General features: G+C 40.1%; 2 protein-coding genes across 12 annotated transcripts in view; both read right to left on the bottom strand.

Annotated features, from left to right (window-relative positions):
- LOC106968679 (RP9, pre-mRNA splicing factor) overlaps window positions 1–21,228 on the bottom strand; it is a 209,694-nt gene that overhangs the window by 15,099 nt on the left and 173,367 nt on the right. For 3 of the 7 annotated variants that reach the window (XR_008296738.1, XR_008296739.1, XR_008296737.1), the window contains exon 7: window positions 2,954–3,077. The exons of 3 other annotated variants lie outside the window; for them this stretch is intronic. The gene's annotated coding sequence lies outside the window, so the exon portion shown is untranslated. Of the gene's footprint in view, window positions 1–2,953; window positions 3,078–17,744; window positions 17,848–19,668; window positions 19,700–21,228 lie in introns of those variants that run through there. One more of the 7 variants, XR_008296736.1, reaches the window with a different exon arrangement.
- LOC106968681 (retinitis pigmentosa 9 protein) overlaps window positions 1–21,228 on the bottom strand; it is a 39,311-nt gene that overhangs the window by 15,099 nt on the left and 2,984 nt on the right. For 3 of the 5 annotated variants that reach the window (XR_003425923.2, XR_003425922.2, XR_003425921.2), the window contains exons 2-6: window positions 19,669–19,699; window positions 17,718–17,847; window positions 12,447–12,538; window positions 6,107–6,168; window positions 5,038–5,399 (exon numbers count right to left, since the gene is read on the bottom strand). Coding sequence is in view for 1 of the 5 variants with exons in the window: in XM_027075233.2 (XP_026931034.2) it covers window positions 5,201–5,399; window positions 6,107–6,168; window positions 12,447–12,538; window positions 17,718–17,847; window positions 19,669–19,699 (514 nt within the window). In the remaining 4 variants the exon portion in view is untranslated. Of the gene's footprint in view, window positions 1–2,953; window positions 3,078–4,764; window positions 5,400–6,106; window positions 6,169–12,446; window positions 12,539–17,717; window positions 17,848–19,668; window positions 19,700–21,228 lie in introns of those variants that run through there. The other 2 variants (XR_003425924.2, XM_027075233.2) reach the window with 2 other exon arrangements.

Below are 21,228 nucleotides of genomic sequence, written 5' to 3'. Positions count from 1 at the left end.
TCAACCTTGAGACCATGTATTCCTTAGGGCTATAGATTATTGTCTCCAGTAGATTATCTCCATGGAATAGTTAGTATAGAGCCTGGAACATCATATGCACTCAAGTATTTGTGAATGAATGGCTTAGTGTCAATTTAAATGAACAGTTTTGTCCTTGGCACTGTTCCCACCAACATTCCAAGCCCAGAACATAAGTGAAATGGGAAGGCTGGAATAACTGAACAATAAGGAACACTTGAGTCCAGATAATCCAACTTCTGAGCTTATTTGGGAACTACAGGAAGGCATTCCACTACTCTAACTCCCTACCAACAGTTCTGATTCATTCAAATTCCAACAGTCTGATTCACTCACCTATAAATCCCCATGAGAAGATTAAAGAGTGTGGTTTTTCATTAATGTGTTAACAGGAGTTGAATCTGATTGCTTTTTTGACACCTGTGAAATAGGAGTTTGAAGTGTGGGTAAACTAATTCAAGGCATTTAAATGGACCATAACTGGGGCTCTCTGGCTAGTAGGAAGATATTGGACCCTAGAAGTTAGGAAGGATGGTAATGCCGGTATATGGAAGAGGAAACAGAAAAAGAGGACAACTCCAATGAACACTTCCCTGCTTTGTAATCCTTCCCAAAGTCTTTATTCTAGAGACCAGATGAGAAGTCAAGCATAGGTTTGGAAACTGGAGTCCAAAATGAAGGGTACATCCTGATACCACCTTCCGTTTCATTTTCCCAAGCAGTTATTATACCCCATGGCACACTGAGTTCCTTGGGGTCAGACTCTGACATGAAGATTTGTGTGCAGGGAGTGCTTTAATGGAGAGTGCTTTGGGGAGTAAAATCTCTGAAGGGGCAAAGAAAGGATGATTAAGCATAGGGAAGAAGTTTGGATATGATGCAGCAACAACAAAGACCTCAGCCAATCCAATTGGGAGCTCCTGAGCTGCAATGATCCTGCAGAATTTTCTCAGCTGGGGTAATAGGACACCCCTATACCCGTGCACTGACCAGTCAGTGATACAGGATGACCCTTAGAAAGGAAGCATGACCTTGGGTACTGTGGCTTTCTTCAAGAAAGATCAAATCCCTGGATAGGGGAAGTCAGTTGTAAGTTGTCAGTTAGCCATCCCAGCAGGTGGGAGTGTAAATATTTTAGTCCGAAAGTCAGCAGTGGGAACTAGGCAGATACCAGTAGCACAACAAAGCATCCACTACAACTTCTAAATCAGGTTCCAACTGGAGCATGTAACAGTACTTCTAATAAATTCACATTCTGTTAGAAGTCTAGGGGCACCTGGGTGGCTCAGTCGGTTGAGCATCTGACCAGCTCGGGTCATGATCTCATGGCTCAGAAGTTTGAACATTGGGCTCTGTGCTGGCAGTGTGGAGACTGCTGGGAATTCTCTCTCTCTCCTCTCTCTCTGACCCTCCCCAACTTGTGCTTTCTCTTTCTCAAAAGAAATAAAAGAAGTTGAATCTAGAGGTGCACCTGGGTGGCTCAGTCAGTTTAGTGTCTGACTCTTGATTTTGGCTTAGGTTATGATCCCATGGTCATGAGATTGAGCCCCATGTTGGGTTCCATGCTCAGCATGGAGCCTTCTTGAGATTCTCTCTCTCTCTCTCTCTCTCTCTCCCTCTCTGCCCCTGCCCTGCTTGCACACGAACGTGCACATGCAACTCTCTCTCAAAATAAACAAAGTTGAGACTAGAACATGAAACAAGATGGTCTCTGCCCAAAAGAAGCTTCCAGACATGTCACTAATTTCAACAAACGTAGTGGCTTAAAACAATAACCGTTGACTTCCGGTTTCTGGACTAGCATATGAAGAGATAAGAAGTCTTTTTATTTAGATTCAAGTTAGTTAATATATAGGATAGTATTGGTTTCAGGAGTAGAAGGGAGTCTTCACTCTGTCCTGAGAAGTAAGAAGAACTAAAAAATTACCAAATCTCCCTAAATTCATCAAAGAATGGAGGTCATGACAAAACCACTGATCCAAAAATTGGAGAGAGAGGCAGACACGGAAAATCACAACTTCCCATGGCAGAAGCCTCTGTGGGAGATAGGTGCGCTAGGGTAGGATATCGAATGTAACAAGTGGACCATTCTGGTGTTGATGTGAGAGGTGGGGTTGTGGGTATGTGAGGACACAGAATATATGGGTAATCTCTGTAGTTTCTGCTCACTTCCATTGTGAACCTAAAATGGCTCTGAAAAAAATAAGTCTGAATTTTTTAAAAAATGAAAAATAAAAGCATCACCCATTTATCATCTCATAGGTCTGTAGGTCAGAAATCTGGGTAGAATAGATTCTCAGCTTAGCACTTTGTAATGCCAAAATGAGGTGTGGGCAGGGCTAGGCTATTACCTGAAGGCTGTGGAGAAGAATATGTGCCCAAGGTCATTTTGACTATTAGCAGAAGTGAGTTCCCTGCAAGTACTGTAGGACTGAGGTGACCATTTCCTTGCTGGCTGTTGACTACGATTGCTTTTACCTCTTGGAAGCTGCCCCATTTCCTTGCTATATGGCCCCTTCCTTTTTTTTAACTTTTTTTTTTTTTTTAAGATTTTAAATAATCTCTACACCCAATGTGGGGTTTCAGTTTACAACCCCAAGATCAAGAGTTGCATGCTTTACTGACTGAGCCAGCCAGATGCCTGGACCCCTTCATTTTAAAATAAATCCACCAAAAGCACATTATGTCTTTCTCAAACTCGGAATGTGACTTCCTCTTTGCTACCTGTCAGAAAATTTAAAAACTTGTGGTTTTAAAAACACCATGTGATTTGGTTCTGACCATCCACAGTTACAAAAAGATCAATTGTGTATTATAATCTAATCATGGGAATAAAATCCATTATAGTAACAAGTTCTACAGATTTGGGCAAAAAATCTTGGAGGTTACTTTATAATTCTGCCTACCACAACCATGATGACAGGTTGATATATACCTTGGTAGAAGGAGTTCTGGTGACTTCTCTTGATTTTCTAAATAGGACTGGAGAGTACTGAGTCTGAAGGGAGAGATTTCAGGATGAAGAACTTTTGATTGATGAGCTTTATGGGCTCAGCGGTCTGGGAATTGGAACAGAGGAGGAAGAGGTTAGTGTGAGGTTCTTCTGGGTAAACCAGGCAACAAGACCGGTGAAGGGATACGACAGATTGAAGGAAAGGACCACAGAATCTAGGCCAGAAACAGAAGACAGAGAAACCTGGAGTGAGAGAGGAGGAATTAACTTGCAAAGGCTGCAGTGGATGGCAAGATTCCAGTTAAAGCAGGAAGTGGAAGAAGGCTTCAAGAAGAGGTTTAACATTTGGAGCAGTGGTTCTCCAAGTCTGGCCCCCAAACCAATAGCATCAGCATCCTTTGGGCATTTGTCAGAATTGCAAACTCTCCAGTCCACTCAAGACCTAGTAAATCAGAAATTCTAAAACTCTAGGAACAGGACAGAGGAATCTCTTTCAACAGCTACTCCAGGTGATTTTGCTGCTCCGTAGTTTAAGAATCATCGATATTATTCTCCCATATTGTAACAGAATATGTTTATCAGGAATGGGTTTCCAGCAGGAGAAAGAAAATTCCTGGAAGGAGAATTTTCCCATTGCATGCTCAGCTAGGATGCCTAGGGTAAATATAAGACACGGCTGAATGAACTGGCCTTACAGTTTTCAGAAATAACAAATCCTGGTCATTCTAATCTGGGCCAATTGTGTTACTGAGATAAACTTTCTAAGACCAAGGCTAGGAACAGTTACTGAAGGGAGCTAGAGAAGGAGCCAGACTGGACTGCATCAGCCACTCTTTAGAGAGGGGAAACCTCAGGGAAAGTGGCAAAAAGTAGGAATAATGTGTTCCAGGGACCCTGAATGATGAGAGCAGCAACAGATGCTAGTGGAGAGGGAGGGACACCTGCTTATGACCAAGATCTGGCTCCACTTTGGCTCAGCGGAGAACAGACACTCTCCCCTAGCTTCAGGTACCACCCCAACCAGCTGAGCTGCCTCAGCTGCAGCTGTTCATAGGTGAGCTGTGCTTAGCCAACAGGATGAGGATGTATTTGAGGATGTGGGTAGCTGACCCAGTACAGTAATCTGGATCACCTTATAATTTTTCTGAATCTACTACTCTAGAAATAATAATAGTTGTGGGAAAATAGCAGTAAGAACTAAGCAAGTTAAATACGTAATTTTTCAATGTTATTACAGGGTATCCCACCCCTCCAAAAAACCCTCAAGCAATCATGCCAGGGTTTATGAGCATAGGTCTTTTGAGTGCAGCAAAGCCCAACATGCTTTATACTGTTGAGTTAAAAAATGAAAAAATGGGAGCACCTGGTGGGCTCAGTCGGTTAAGAATCTGACTCTTGGTTTTTGGCTCTGGTCATGATCTCATGATTCGTGAGTTAGAGGCCCGAGTGGGGCTCTTCACTGACAGTGCAGAGGCTGCTTGGGATTCTCTGTCTCCTCCTCTCTGTGCCCCTCCCCTGCTCCTGTTCAATCTCTCTCTAACATTTTTTCAAAAATGAAAAATTGGTGCCGACAAATGTTCATACCATGCTAAAAAGAGAAAAAAACTTTTTCTATGATACGTAAATATATCCTGATGACTTCACAATAAATTGGTAACATTAGACACTGGGGAAGGGAACTGAGTGGCTGGGGGAGAAAAGGAAGAATTGTCATGATTAAAAACCTTATGTACCTTTTAAATTTGGAGCACATGCATGCATTATTAAGAAATAAAAAATTACTACACTTAAAAAATAAATAATGAGCTTTTATTATCCTCGACAACAGAGAAAAGCCATGCCTGGAGTCTCTGGGAATTCTGGGAACGCTCCCAGGGGTAGGGGAAGGCTGCAAGTAGCACCTGGAGCTTCCTCAGAGACTCATTCCCTCAGTCTCACCCCCCTGGCAGAGGCAGCTGGAAGGAATCACAAACTGCAAGGATCAGTGGGAGGAAGACAATGAACAACACTTTCCTGCCTGAAATCAGCCACTGTCCAGAGCCAGCACCAGGGAAGGCACAACTCACCCTCCAGGGGTCACGTCTTCGCTGGAAGGCAGGTGAGAATTCACACGCGTGACACCGAATGCCCTGCTCTCTTGGGGTCTCCAAGTCCTCCCCGATTCCACACCCTCTGGCCTGGGGCCACAGTGTCTGATTTTTGAGAGGAGAACATGGAATAGGTCAAGTCTTAGTCCGAGTCTGAACTCTCATTCGACTTGGAAGACTTATGCTTTTGTTTTTTCTTCTTCTTCTTTTCTTTTTTCCTTTTCTTATGCTTTTCTTTCTTCTTCTTTTTCTTGTGTTTCTCTTTACATTCTGAGGAGCTGGAGCTGCTGCCATCTTCATCGGAGGTGGAATCCTCCAGTAACTGTTTTAACTGCTGTATCCTAAACAGAAGTTTGACCAAAGAACCATATTTTAAAAAACTTGTAGATAAAGATGATGTGAGAGCAGCAATGAGGGTAAAAATTGTCATGAATAACCACCTTGCGAAAGACGGTACTTATTTGTGCATGTCTTCCCCATTCTTGTCCACGTCCATGCCTGTTTGACAGGACTGTAACCAGTATATGAGCCATTCTGTGTTCTTTTCATTGTCCTAAATATTTCTGCATGTTTCTCGAGTCCTTACCACAGAACTTCTAACAGATGCCTACTTTCCTTACTCACCGCCCCCAACTGCTCAAGTAATCTACCTCCTCAAAACAATTATTACTTGGTGTCACCAGTTTTGGGAAAAACAAACTCTCCCGTTTCTTCACCCTATCTTTGTTCATGTCTAAGGATCATTTTTCACAATAGCTCAGACCCTTAAAGACACTGGAGAAGATAAACTAAGCTATGGTTGGTTGCCAACATCAACTATCAGTGGTATGAGCAGGCTGGGCCAAACACACTGCTTTAAGCCAACCCGGATAGAACAAAGCTGGCCTGCTCATTCCCCACATACTGGCCTTTCCAGTGATTACTCCTGCCTTCCACACATTTCACAACTAAATTAAAGTACCATATTTACTAAACCACTCATCTAATACCAGAATGGATGTTTCCAACTTTATATAAGAGGGTATTGTTATCACCAGGACCACCTCACCTTACATCCTTTTCATGTCTTTTATTCTCTCGTATGATGTCATACATGGGATCTTCATGTGCCTTGAGGGTTAGAGAAGGGTAAGGTTGGATTAGGGATTCATGGACTGTTTAGTTAAATTAAAATTAAATCTCTATTTCACTGAAACCAGGTTTTTTTCCTGTTTGGTGTAACATTTAATATGTTCTAGGGGCACCTGGGTGGCTCAGTCAGTTGAGCATCCAACTCGATTTCGACTCAGGTCATGGTCCAGAGATCATGGGATCGAGCCTCAAGCTGGGCTCTGTGCTGAGCATTGAGCATGGAGGCTACTTGGGGTTCTCTCTCTCACCCTTTGCCCCTCTCCCTGCTTGCACATTCTCTCTCTCTAAAATAAAAATGAAAAAAAAAGTTCTAATCCTTAAGGGTTACCGTCCCTGCAAACCTATTGAGGCTTTTTAAAAAAAATTTTTTTTTAAACATTTATTTATTATTGACAAACAGAGAGAGACAGAGCAAACAGGGGAAGGGCAGAGGGAGAGGGAGACACAGAATCTGAAGCATGTTCCAGGCTCTGGGCTGTCAGCACACAGCCTGACGCAGGGCTCGAACTCACAAATCGCGAGATCATGACCTGAGCCAAAGTCTGATGCTTAATTGACTGAGCCACCCAGGCGCCCCCCTATTGAGGCTTTAACAAAGAATTTTCTAATTAGAAAATACAGATTGTAATTTAAATATCCTTTACAAGAATATAAACCATGGCAGAATCATGTAATACTACTCAAGGTAGAAATATTGAGGTAATTTGCTTTGTTCTGTTTGGAAAGGTGATTAAGAAATGGTATTAAGAAAAGCAAGTGAATTACAAAATGATACATAAGAATGGAACATTTATAGGTACACAAAAATATATGTTAAGTACCTCAAACAAAGTCTGCAAGTATACCAGAAGTACAGATAATTTTTTTTAATGTTTATTTATTTTAGAGACAGAGAGACAGAGCACAAGTGGGGGAAGGGCAAAGAGAGCCGGATACAGAATCTGAAGCAGGCTCTGAGCTGTCAGCACAGAACCCGGCGTAGGACTCAAACCCACGAACCATGAAATCATGACCTGACTTAGACACTTAACCGACTGAGCCACCCAGGTGCCCCAGAAGTCCAGATAATTTAAAGTGACTTGAATTACTTAAAAATAAGAATACATGTAGGAGGAATGTTACAGTATGTAAACTATCTCAATTTTAAAAAAGAATAAATCTAATTTGTAGAAATTTTAAATGTTACCAAAAAATTATGTTAAGCTTGGCTCTGAAGAGTCCATTCTGCTAGTCTTCTGGCAGTTTTCTGGGTTAGTCTGGAAAACCTCCAAAAGCATGGAGGTTAAAGAACACCCTACTAAAGAATGAATGGGTCAACCAGGCAATTAGAGAAGAGATTTAAAAATATATGGAAATAAATGAAAATGAAAATACAACAATTCAAACGCTTTGGGATGCAACGAAGGCAGTCCTGAGAGGAAAACACATTGCAATCCAGGCCTATCTCAAGAAACAAGAAAAATCCCAAATACAAAATCTAACAGCACACCTAAAGGAAATAGAAGCAGAACAGCAAAGACACCCCAAACCCAGAAGAAGAAGAGAAATAATAAATATCAGAGCAGAAATAAACAATACAGAATCTAAAAAAACTGTAGAGCAGATCAATGAAACCAAGAGTTGGTTTTTTGAAAACATAAACAAAATTGATAAACCTCTAGCCAGGCTTCTCAAAAAGAAAAGGGAGATGACCCAAATAGATAAAATCATGAATGAAAATGGAATTATTACAACCAATCCCTCAGAAATACAAGCAATTATCAAGGAATACTATGAAAAATTATATACCAACCAAGTGGACAACCTGGAAGAAATGGACAAATTCCTAAGCACCCACACACTTCCAAAACTCAAACAGGAAGAAATAGAAAACTTGAACAGACCCATAACCAGTGAAGAAATTGAATCAGTTATCAAAAATCTCCCAAGAAATTAAGAGTCCAGGACCAGATGGCTTCCCTGGGGAATTCTACCAGACATTTAAAGCAGAGATAATACCTATCCTTCTCAAGCTGTTCCAAAAAACAGAAAGGGAAGGAAAACTTCCAGACTCATTCTATGAAGCCAGCATTACTTTGATTCCGAAACCAGACAGAGACCCAGCAAAAAAAGAAAACTACAGGCCCATATCCCTGATGAATATGGATGCAAAAATTCTCAATAAGATACTAGCAAATCGAATTCAACAGCATATAAAAAGAATTATTCACCATGATCAAGTGGGATTCATTCCTGGGCTGCAGGCTGGTTCAACATTTGCAAATCAATCAATGTGATACATCACATTAAGAAAAAAAAAAGAAAAGAATCATATGATCCTGCCAATCGATGGAGAAAAAGCATTTGACAAAATTCAGCATGCTTTCTTAATAAAAACCCTTGAGAAAGTCAGGATAGAAGGAACATACTTAAACATCATAAAAGCCATTTATGAAAAGCCCACAGCTAATATCATCCTCAATGGGGAAAAACTGAGAGCTTTCCCCCTGAGATCAGGAACACGACAGCCATGTTCACTCTCACCGCTGTTATTTAACATAGTGTTAGAAGTGCTAGCATCAGCAATCAGACAACAAAAGGAAATCAAAGGCATCAAAATTGGCAAAGATGAAGTCAAGCTATCACTTTTTGCAGATAACATATTATACAAGGAAAACCCGACAGACTCCACCAAAAGTCTGCTAGAACTGATACATGAATTCAGCAAAGTTGCAGGATACAAAATTAATGTACAGAAATCAGTTGCATTCTTATACACTAATAATGAAGCAATAGAAAAACAAAATAAACTGATCCCATTGACAATTGCACCAAGAGTCATAAAATACCTAGGAATAAACCTAACCAAAAATGTAAAAGACCTATATACTGAAAACTATAGAAAACTTATGAAGGAAATTGAAGAATATATAAAGAAATGGAAAAACATTCCATGCTCATGGATTGGAAGAATAAATATTGTTAAAATGTCAATACTATCCAAAGCTATCTACACATTCAATGCAATCTCAATCAAAATTGCACCAGCATTCTTCTTGAAGCAAGAACAAGCAATCCTAAAATTTGTATGGCACCACAAAAGACCCCGAATAGCCAAAGTAATATTGAAGAAGAAGACCAAAGCGGGAGGCATCACAATCCCAGACTTTAGCCTCTACTACAAAGCTGTAATCATCAAGACAGCATGGCATTGGCACAAAAACAGACACACAGACCAATGGAATAGAATAGAAACTCCAGAACTGGACCCACAAAAGTATGGCCAACTAATCTTTGACAAAGCAGGAAAGAATATCCAATGGAAAAAAGACTGTCTCTTTAACAAATGGTGCTGGGAGAACTGGACAGCAACATGCAGAAGAATGAAGCTAGACCACTTTCTTACACCATTCACAAAAATAAACTCAAAATGGATAAAGGACCTGAATGTGAGAAAAGAAACCATCAAAACCCTAGAGGAGAAAGCAGGAAAAAACCTCTCTGACCTCAGCCGCAGCAATTTCCGACTTGCCACATCTCCAAAGGCAAGGGAATTAAAAGCAAAAATGAACTATTGGGCCCTCATGAAGATAAAAAGCTTCTGCACCGCAAAGGAAACAGTCAACAAAACTAAAAGGCAACCGACGGAATGGGAGAAGATACTTGCAAATGACATATCAGACAAAAGGCTAGTATCCAAAATCTATAAGGAACTCACCAAACTCCACACCTGAAAAACAAATAATCCAGTGAAGAAATGGGCAGAAAACACAAATAGAAACTTCTCTAAAGAAGACATCCAGATGGCCAACAGGCACATGAAAAGATGCTCAACATCACTCCTCATCAGGGAAATACAAATCAAAACCACACTGAGATACCACCTCACGCCAGTCAGAGTGGCTAAAATGAACAAATTAGGAGACTATAGATGCTGGAGAGGATGTGGAGAAACAGCAACCCTCTTGCACTGTCGGTGGGAATGCAAACTGGTGCAGACCCTCTGGAAAACAGTGTGGAGGTTCCTCAAAAAATTAAAAATAGATCTACCCTATGACCCAGCAATAGCACTGCTAGGAATTTACCCAAAGGATACCGGAGTGCTGATGCATAGGGGCACTTGTACCCCAATGTTTATAGCAGCACTTTCAACAATAGCCAAATTATGGAAAGAGCCTAAATGTCCTTCAACTGATGAATGGATAAAGAAATTGTGGTTTATATACACAATGGAAGACTACTTGGCAGTGAGAAAGAATGAAATCTGGCCTTTTGTAACAACGTGGATGGAACTGGAGAGTGTGATGCTAAGTGAAATAAGTCATAAAGAGAAAGACAGATACCATATGTTTTCACTCTTATGTGGATCCTGAGAAACTTAACAGAAGATGTTGGGGGAGGGGAAGGAAAAAAAAAAAGAGAGAGGGAGAGAGCCAAACCATAAAAGACTCTTAAAAACTGAGAATAAACTGAGGGTTGATGGGGGGGGTGGGTGATGGGCACTGAGGAGGGCACCTGTTGGGATGAGCACTGGGTGTTGTATGGAAACCAATTTGACAGTAAATTTCATATTAAAAAAAAATTATGTTAAAAAAACCTATTACCTTCTTACCTGGGGATAATTACTATTAATATTTGTCTCTTTCTTTCAATCAATATCATTAAATTTATGAAAAATTATTAATCATATTACATGTACAACTCTATTGTTTTTTACTTGTGTCTTCATGAACATTTTTCATGTCTTCTAAAACATAATTTATGGGGTACCTGGCTAGCTCAGTGGGTAGAACATGTGACTCACGATCTGGGGGGGTTGTGAGTTCAAGCCCACACTGGGTGCAGAAATGATTTAAAAATGAAATCTTTTTTTTTAATGTTTTATTCATTTTTGAGAGAGAGAGAGAGAGAGAGAGCAAGTGAGCAAGAATGCACATGTGAGTGGGGAGGGGCAGAGAGAGAAGGAGATGGAGAATTCCAAGCAGGCTCCTGCTGTCAGAACAGAGCCCATCACAAGGCTCAAACCCACGGACTGTGAGATCATGACCTGAGCCAAAATCAAGAGTCAGATGCTTAACCAACTGAGCCACCCAGATGCCCCTAAAAATAAAACCTTTTTTTTTTCTAAAAATAAAGTCTTAAAATAATAATTCCTAATGACTGAATCATTTGTATGTTACAGAAATTTATGTTGATATATTAGACTATAAAGTTTCCAATTTTTCTTCAGTTTCCATCGTTTCAATGATATGAGAGTTATCATTATGCATACATATCCTTAGTCATAAACAGTATGTATATGTTGATGTTCTCTTATATCCTTAAAATAAATTCTTGGAAATGGGGTTTCTGGTCAAAAAAAAGGAAAAAGAATATGTTCAAAGTTTTTGAGATTTATCATCAAACTATGTTCTATACTATCTGTAAAAACCAACAATCCACTTAAGTGGAATGATTGATCAAAAAGAAATTATTTCAGATTATTAAAATTAAAACACAACATCTTAAACTCCTTAAAACCTTAAATAATGTTGACCCCAGTTTGACATATACTGATAACCTCAGTACATCCAGACAGTAGCATATTTCACTTGGCAGAAGCAGTTACTGAATGGTAAATTAACACCTTTAGGAGATGACTCTATTAAAATAAAGTGAGGAAATGATAAGTCTATTTTACTGTCTAAAGAGCATATATAATTTATATACACACTTATAGCTTATAAAGACATCTACTCTTTAAAAACTGGGAGGGGTGCCTGGGTGGCTCAGTTGGTTAAGCATCTGACTTCAGCTCAGGTCATGATCTCAAGGTTCACGAGTTTGAGCCCCGCATTGGGCTCTGTGCTGACAGCTCAGAGCCTGGAACCTGCTTTGGATTCTGTGTCTCCCTCTCTCTCTGCCCCTCCCCTGCTCGCACTCTGTCTCAAAAATAAATAAACATTAAAAAAAAATGGGAAACTAAAACCCTAATTATAGTTATTATGTTTTATATAACTGAAAACAAGTGATTGAATAAATAAAAATGTCTGCTTTAGAAAAAGAATCACTATTCCCAAGGTATAAACAAATAACACTTTAATGAAAAGTTAGTTTTTTGTTAACTAATCTGTCACACAAATGTAATTTAACAAGAGATGTAGTCAATACTGGATATTCTGGCCAAAAATCTCTGAGAATGTGTTCTATGTGAATTTCCAGTTCGCCAATTACTCCCTGGTTCGTTAATATTCACTACTTCTGAAAAATGTAAATTGACAAGGTGGGGTTCTACTTACTACTCTGAACTGTTCTAATTTTTGGTTGCCTTTGATAAAAAAAGGGCATTCTTTGTCGCCTGTTCGGTGACCATACCGCTTACAACGCCAGCCTAAAAACAAAGAAAAAAGGAAATATTTCTGTAAGTAACAGTTTCATTTAATGAAGATGAAGAATCAGTACATCATATTAAAGTTTTTCTTCATTAAACTCCAATTCTAAAAGCAAATGCAATGACTGGATGAACCATGTACAATCCTAGAAAATAAAGGGAAACTGATTACTTCCCAAGCATCCTTTAATCGTGTAGCTTTGGGAGTAAATATTACCTCACCAGGTAAGTATTAAGCAATCCAGTGTAAAAGTATTGTGAAGAGTGAATTTTTTTTTGTCTGTAGCTTACTGTATTTTTCAAAGAGAAGGTCTTTTCTATTCATCAAGTGACTCTGATCCTCATTTACAATTTCAGACACTAGAGCAAATAGCTTCTTTCTCTGATTGAATCAAAAACTGTACAATCCCTCCCCTTTAATTAAACCAAATCACAAATTATCTTAAAATGTTAATTTCATTAGCACTCTAATATGGCTTCACCTGCTGAACAGGGAAATTGTCCTTTGTAAAAAGTATATTATTTAGAAGCAGACAGCTGTGATGAGGAATGGGGAAGAAACACAGTAAGAAAATACATACACATGTTCCAGGACAACAGAGGGAAGTACACAACTTCGTGGAATTTTAGTAACTATGGACATGGTATCAGGCATTGAGATATAGGGAAAATGAAGTGGTGAACAAAGCAGGAATGGGTGAGATGCTTATTATTTCTCTCACCTGGTCCTCTTAGAACCATCTAGATTTGAGGTAAATCAGGAAGTCATATGAGAACAGTGAGTTAAATGTTTGGACATTAAGCAACTCCAACCAAGGAAGTCAGGAAGCAGGTAAAGGGATTACAGCTAAGATCAGCCAGGTTTGCTTCATGCTGACAGCTACTAAAAGCGTGAAGTGAATGAGAAGGGAAGTTTTTCCTTTTTAATTTTGAGGGCTGGAGGCAGGAAACCATTGAAAAAAAGTGAAGTTTGGAGATTCTTTATTGATTGCCTCCGAGCTGTCCCTGTCTTTCATTAACTCTCCTAATTAATTTAAAATTCAGGAAAGAAGGACTATACTCCTTCAAACCAAAGTCTTTTTTTGTGTTCAAAATTGTCGTATCATTAAAGGAAAGGTGATTCTTGCTATTCAAAATGTGGTCATGGACAAGCAAAATCAGCAACACATGGGAGATTGTTAGAAATGTATACTGTTAGGTCCACCCCAGAAATACTGACACACATTAGAATTTTAAAGGATTAACTGGTGATTTATAGACATGTTAAATTTTGAAAACCACTGTTCTAGATAACACTACAATCAACAAAATCAATGAAAATATGTACATGTACATGTGTCTTTCATCCTGTCTGGGAGGAGTCCAAATTTTGTGGGGCCTGAGTTTAAATTATGGGTTTGTGGAAGGGGGCTCTTTAGAAAGAAAAATACCTTGCCTTGGCAAATTTTGCAAAATCATATGACCGTATCAACACATCACTGGAACTTCTGCAGGTCCTTGAAAATCACAAGTGAGTAAAACTGGCTCTGGTCCCAACTCTGACACTTATTTTCCAAGTCAATGTACATAGCCATAAAATGGTAATTGAAATGTAAGTAACTACCTCATAAAAGAGAGCAGTGGTTTTCAAACTTAAAAAAAAAAAAAAAAAAGCTGTAGACTTCTGGGTAAAGATGACAGACTAAATACATTTACCTGTTTTCACTCCCTTCCTGACAAGTCATAAAAATGAAAATGAAGAGAATTCTTTCCAAGGGGAATAAGCCAAGAAGCACTTCAAGAATGGCCAAGTGACAGCCTCCATAAAAGCACTGAAAATAGTTGCAAATTTGCCCACATCAATTTACTTGAAACCCTGTAAATTAATCAAAGGTTTGCCACAATCTGAGGACCATTAATTCAAGAAAAGCTAGTGAAGTTTGGTAAGAACAGAAGGGTTTCTGGTATTTTAACCAGGCCTACTCCCAACCCTCTCTCCTGATTGCCAGAATAATCTTGAAAACTAGCAGCCTTGCAACCATGACAACTATGAAAAGCAGCAATCCTGCACTCTCAATGGGGTAAGGCCAGGTTTTGAGTCTCTCAAAAATCCCTAACCTCAAAGCACAGAGCCACACTGGCAGGGTGTTGTTGCTATTTAACCAGTCATGTAGTTTACTCTACAGTAAAAGCCCAATCCCTCAGGATATTTGTTGAAAACAATTACCTGCAATTGTTTAATATCACAGCTCCCAACAGCTGTGATATGGATAAATAAGAGCCGAGCTAAAAATTTTAATGATCCAGGTAATGAGATGTCCACAGAGGGCTTTTAAAAATTCTGACACAATCCTGGGAAGCTAGAAGGCTGTGCACATGTGCCAACATTTATTTTGGTTTTTTTTCTTTTTAAGTTTTTTAAATGTTTTATTTATTCTTGAGAGAGAGAAAAGAGAGAGATAGTGCATGAATGGGGGAGGGGCAGAGAGCGAAAGAGACACAGAATCCTAAGCAGGCTCCACGCTTTGAGCTGTCAGCACAGAGCCTGATGCAGGGCTTGAATGCACAAACCGGGAGATTATGACCTGAGCCAAACCTGGATGCTTAGCTGACTGAACCACCCAGGTGCCCGTTTTTTTGATAGTAGCCATCCTAACAGGTATGAGGTTGTATTTCACTAATTACTGATGCTGAGAATCTTTCCATGGGCTTACTGGATACCTGTATATCTTCTTTGGAGAAATGTCTATTCAAGTCCTTTGCCAAATTTTAATCAGGTTGTTTCTTTGTTGTTTTTAGGAGTTCTCTATATATTATAGATATAATCCCTTATTAGATATATGATTTACAAATATTTTCTCCCATTCTGTTAGTTGGCTTTTTACTCTTTTGCTAATGTCTTTTATTCACAAAATTTTGTGGTTTTCATGAAGTCAAATTTGTCTGTTTTTTCTATTGTTGGCTGTACCTTTGGTGTTTCATCCAAAAAATCATTACCAAATCCAATTTTGTGCAGCTTTGCCCTGTTTTCTTCTAAGAGATTTTATAGTTTTAGATACTATATTTAAGTCTTTGATCCACTTACAGTTAAATTTTATGTATGATATTAGATAAGGACCCAACTTCATTCTTTTGCAAGAGGATGTCAAGTTTTTTTTTAAAGACTGCTCTTTCCCCATTTAATGGTCTTGGCTCCACCAAAACAAGAAATTAAAACAACAAAGATGAGTCAACATATAGGAAAACAGGAAATTCAAGACAAGAAAGAAGCTAAGGGAAACTGCAGAATGAGTGTCTTAGTTCCGGCTCCCATAATATAGAGTGGGTCACTTACACAATAGGAATTTGTTTTCTCATAGGCTAGGGACTGGAGATCTAAAATCTGGGTGCCAAAAGAGTTGGTTTCTGATGATTACTGTCCTCCTGGCTTGCAGACAGCTGTATCCTCTCCTGGTGTGTCCTTACACAGTAGAAAGAGAGCAAGCTGTCTGGTCTCTTCTTAAAAGGAACTCATCAGGGGCGTCTGGGTGGCTCAATCAGTTAAGCCTCCGACTTCAACTCAGGTCGTGATCTTGTGGTTTGTGGGTTTGAGCCCCGCGTCGGGCTCTGTGCTGACAGCTCAGAGCCTGGAGCCTGCATTGGATTCTGTGTCTCCCTCTCTCTGTGCCCCTCCCCCCTCACGCTGTGTCCCTCTCTCCTTCAAAGATAAACATCAAAAAAAAAAAAAAAAGGAACTAATCATATCATCAGAGGCACCCTCAATACTTTATCCAATCCTAATTACCACTCAAAGGTTCTATCTCCAAATACCATCCTATTGGGGATTAGGGCTTCAGCATAAGAATTTATGGAGGGACACAAACATTCAATTCATAACACAAAGTGAGGCGTGCCTAAGTGCCTCAGTTGGTTAAGTGTACAACTCTTGATTTCAGCTCAGGTCATGATCTCGTGGTCCTAAGATTGAGCCCTTGTCAGCTTCCATACTGGGCGTGGACCCTGCTTAAGATTCTCTCTCTCCCTCTCCCCTGTTCGCTCTCTCTCAAACAAACAACACAAAGTGAAGGGAGATTCCTGGATGATAAGCATGGGAGCAACCATTTTCAGAAGAATGTAATTAATACAATGTCTCAGGCATTTAGAGATCTTAAGATTCAATCTTTAGAACAATTTGAGACTGAGTAAAAAGAAATCAGTACGTGGAAACCAAAAACAATAATAATAAAACACATGCACATAACACACACCAAAAACAAGATAACTGTTAATCTGGGGCGGGAGGGAGAGGGAATTATTCAGGATGCATAAAGGAAAAGTAATCACTTTACTACATGACTCAGCTCTGAACATAATTATAATAAAGTAAGTACCCAGGATTATCTAACCAAAATTATGAAAAAACTATTTTGGGGAAGATGTGATATAGTAAGGGTACATATGTGTAATAAGAGCTAAATTCTCATCTTCCATTGTATGATGTTAACAGATACCACCTAAACCTGAAAAATCAATGCAATGTAAATGTGATCTTAGGCATATGAAGATAAATACCAAAATAACCAACTAAAAGAGCTAAAAGTGGGAATGGAGAAAAAGAGACTGGGAACTATTTTAATTATGTGCATGAAGAATCTTTGTACAAACAAATGTCTTTAAACGGCAGCAGTACCCTTTCTTCAAATACCAAATACCACTTAAGCTGGACGAAGGTGTTGCGGCTCTGGTGGGGTGGGGGCGTGCACACACAGCACTCCTGCTCTGGACACCCACCTCAGGTCACATGGATGAAACCTTAACACCACTGATGGGGGGGGGGGGTGCAAAGGACTGAGGCAAGACACAAAGGGATCTGCCCCCTCCAATGTATCCCAATGTACCTCCTTGTCCCTCCTGGCATTTCTACAACAGAGTATCCTTTCTGTTACTTGAATATTACCAAGGAGTGTACTCCAAAGGCAGCTACAGTCCTGTGGGCAACCACTGCCCTTGGGAGTCAGAAGCCCTGGAGTCAAAGCCCTGCTCTGCCTCTTAGACACTCACTAACATACGCAGCTCGGCTTCCTTAACTATGAAACAGACATCACGCCTTGGCTTAACAGGTCTCGGTGAGGGAAAAAAAAAGAGGTAAACACACTCTGTGAGTCGTAATATATAACTTGTGTGTACTGAGGAGTGTTACCTGAAACTCTCCCATACTCACACTGCATAACTTTGACTTCTTTCCCGAGTGGCATCCAAAGTCCTTTAGTTGGTGCGTGAGCCAGAAATTCCCTGGCATGTTCGTTGCCTGGTACATCTGGTATACAGTCTTCCGGCTTAGTCTCATCTTCCTAAAAAAGGAAACAACATGTACACGACGTGGCAAAAGAGCACTGGAATTCTCTCCTACCTGCTTCAGAACACAGCACTGCCTGGCTTTCACATGGGCTGGACATGCCCACGTCATCCTGTTACCCTCTCCAGTACTAGAAAGACAAATTATACCTGACACAAAAACCAGAAATAAACATACCAGAAGGACTATATCATGAAAACAAAGTAGTTGTTCTTAGAGAAAGGTTACTAGTAAAGCAGAAATCTGCCCTTCATATAGGAATGATCTGTGAGCTCCAAATTCTAACGTAAATCAGATTTAAAGATCTAAAAAAGGTTCCATGACCACAAAATCTTAGTGGAATGAGGCAAGGTGTAACAAAGTAGGGGCACCTGGCTGGCTCAGGAGATGGAACATGCAACTCTTGATCTCGGGGTTGAGGTTTGAGCCCCACGTTGAGTGTAGAGATTACTTAAAAACAAAATTTAAGGGGCATCTAGGTGGCTCAGTCACTTAAGCATCCGTCTTCAGTTCAGGTCATGATCTCACGGTTTGTGAGTTCGAGCCCTGTTTCAGCTCTCTGCTGTCAGCACGGGGCCTGCCTCAGATCCTCCGTCTCCCCTCTCTCTGCCCCCCGCCTCCTCTCAAAAATAAATAAATGTTAAAAAGAAAAAAATTAAATTAAAAAAATATAAATTTGCCTGGCTGTTTCACTTGCTTAAGCATGTGACTCTTTGTTTTGGCTCAGGTCATGATCTAATGGTTTGTGGGTTCAAGCCCTGCATCGGGATCTGGGCTGACAGCGTGGAGCCTGCTTCAGATCCTCCCTCTCCTTGTCCCTCCCCTGTTCTTGTGTGCATGCTCTCTCTCGCTCTCTCTGAAAATAAATAAACTTAACATATGTATGTATAACACATATACATATATATACGTATATGTGTATGTACATATATATTTCAAGAATTAAAACAGGATTATCTAGAATAAAAATGTTATGTTAAAATAGCTTATTATAACTTGAAGACCATTGTCATGTTTTCTAGTCACACACATGCTATCTATATCTGTGAGTTGCATATTCACCACTGAATATATGCATTTACAATTAAAGAGGGTTTTTTTTCAGTTTCCATGAATATTTAATCTATAACAGAAGAACATTTTCTAAAACTCTTTTAATTTAAAATTTTTTAATATATATTTTTTATTTTAGGTAGGCCCCACCCCTAACGTGGGGCTTCAACTCATGACCCTGAGATCAAGAGTCTCATGCTCTACTGACTAAGCCAGCCAGGTGTCCCTAGAAATCTTTTCTTTTATTTGAAAGTGAGCATGCATAAGGTTGTTCTGGCCTCTAAAGAGCCCTGTAAGTCTCACTCTCACAGACACAGGACAACATGGCCAGGTTGGCAGGAGGTGGTAGGGGGTGTCCTGCACCAGGGGCTGGACTAGAGGAGTTTCCAGTCTCCACACAGACTATTGTTCTCTGAGCTGACACTCAGGAAACCAGCAGTGAGTGGGTCAGAGATGGAGCAGAGCGGTGAGAAGATGCAGCCACAGCAGGAGACAGAGAAGGGGACCGATTGCTGAGGAACATGTGGGCCTGCCACCGTTTCTTAGGGAACAGTCACACGGTTGATTACATTTCTACAAAGACACAGGCTGGAGACACAAAGCCCAAAGTGTATGGACTGACTGGCATCTGCAGGGAGAAGCAGGGTTATGAGAAAAGATGTTCCAAACCTTATATAACAGTTTTTCATAACAAGTTACTGAGTCTGAGCACTGAGTCAAATATGTCTGAGAGAATAACCAAAGGTACAAACTTCACACTGACCTTGATAAGCCCCGGAGGAGGTTTCTCATAACTAGAAAGGAAAAGAAAAACTGCCGTCAATCATGTTAACAGGAACACAATACGTTTTAATGAGCAAAAAGCAACTAGAGGTCAAAATGAAAAGAATATCTTTAGTAAAACCTTAAAACTGCATTAGATCTAAAGCAGTCAGTAAAATACGCCCAGCAGTCAGAGATCTTATATAAGTAAACTGATGCTACACCACACCCTGCAGAGATCTAGAACTAAAATTCACTGAAATGGTAACTTGGTGTCTGAGCACAATGAATTTATTTTCGAAGAAGAGAAAGCAAGAGATTGCAGGTGAAATGTGTGGGAAGACCTAAGAGCTAATCATGCTTCCAGACTGTCACGGTTGTCAGGTTATTTACCTACCATAACTTCCACTTACTCAGCATGGAGGCTCATGTGGGGAAGGCTGAGGAATCTGTTCTAACCTGGATGGAGGCAGTGCAGGGGGGCAGGAACAAAACTGGAGGGAAGGGCCTGTTGCAGGGGATGGAGGCGATGGTGATCTGTCCTAGAGGCTTCCTTTCCCATATCCCTGCAGCTCTCAGTTCAAATCCTGCCCACTCACCCTGCCCGCAGAGTGAGCCATCCATTCCTCAGTTCTGACAGCCCTCTGTGCCCATACTGACCTCACTGGACTCGGGGTGTAGGACCCCTGCATGGTGCCTGGACGACATTCTTTACTGAATGCTGCTAGAGCAAGCAGATGTATGATGTGTGGGAATGTACGTTCCCTTGGAGCTCACAGACTCCCAAGGGTCCTAAGGGTACATACGCATCGTGTCTATGCTCGCAATTCATTTTCACTTCCTATCACTCTGCCGAAGTGCCCCAGAAGGGTTCTGGATTCCAAATCTGGAAAATCAACACCAAATGCTCATGTTCATTTTTAAGTACTGACACACTACTAGCTATAACACACACTGCGTGGGTATTTATTTGGCTTTTAACTGTGAATGTTGATAGGACCAAAAGCAAAAATAAGAATGAAAAAAAGAAACATGATAACCAAATATCCTGGGTCTATTCAACGCCTGCAAAACACATTTTACTGAAGATATCTGGCCATAGCAGCTAGCTAGTTTAAAACCGTGAAGACTCCAAAAGTTGTAAATGTGAATGCTTTAACATTGCTGCACCCAAATGGTGAAGCAAGGGTGACTAATTAAATTTTCTATAATGAATATGTATTACTTTTATCAACCGATAAACACTGATAAATCTTAGAAGAGTGAATTAGATACTGATATGGAACAATTTCCATTATAGTTTTAAGTAAAAAAAAAAAAAAAAAGGTAGGGGGAGGGCAGAGGGAACAAAACAGTGTATTTGGTAAGCTTCTATTTGTGTGTATGGGAAAAAGGAGACTATATGTGGCCACGTGCATGCGATGTGCCTGCGCACACACGCACACACACCAAGTTACCTCTACAAGGATATCTAAGAAATTGGTTACATGCCTGCCTGTAACCAGGGAAAGGAACTAAGGTTCATTAATGGCAGAGACCTGTGTTTCACTGTATTCACACC

The sequence above is a fragment of the Acinonyx jubatus genome, chromosome A2 (assembly GCF_027475565.1).
Source record: "Acinonyx jubatus isolate Ajub_Pintada_27869175 chromosome A2, VMU_Ajub_asm_v1.0, whole genome shotgun sequence".
Taxonomy (NCBI): Eukaryota; Metazoa; Chordata; class Mammalia; order Carnivora; family Felidae; genus Acinonyx; species Acinonyx jubatus.
Note: the sequence above shows the minus strand (reverse complement) of the source record. Positions and strands in the feature narration are given on the sequence as shown.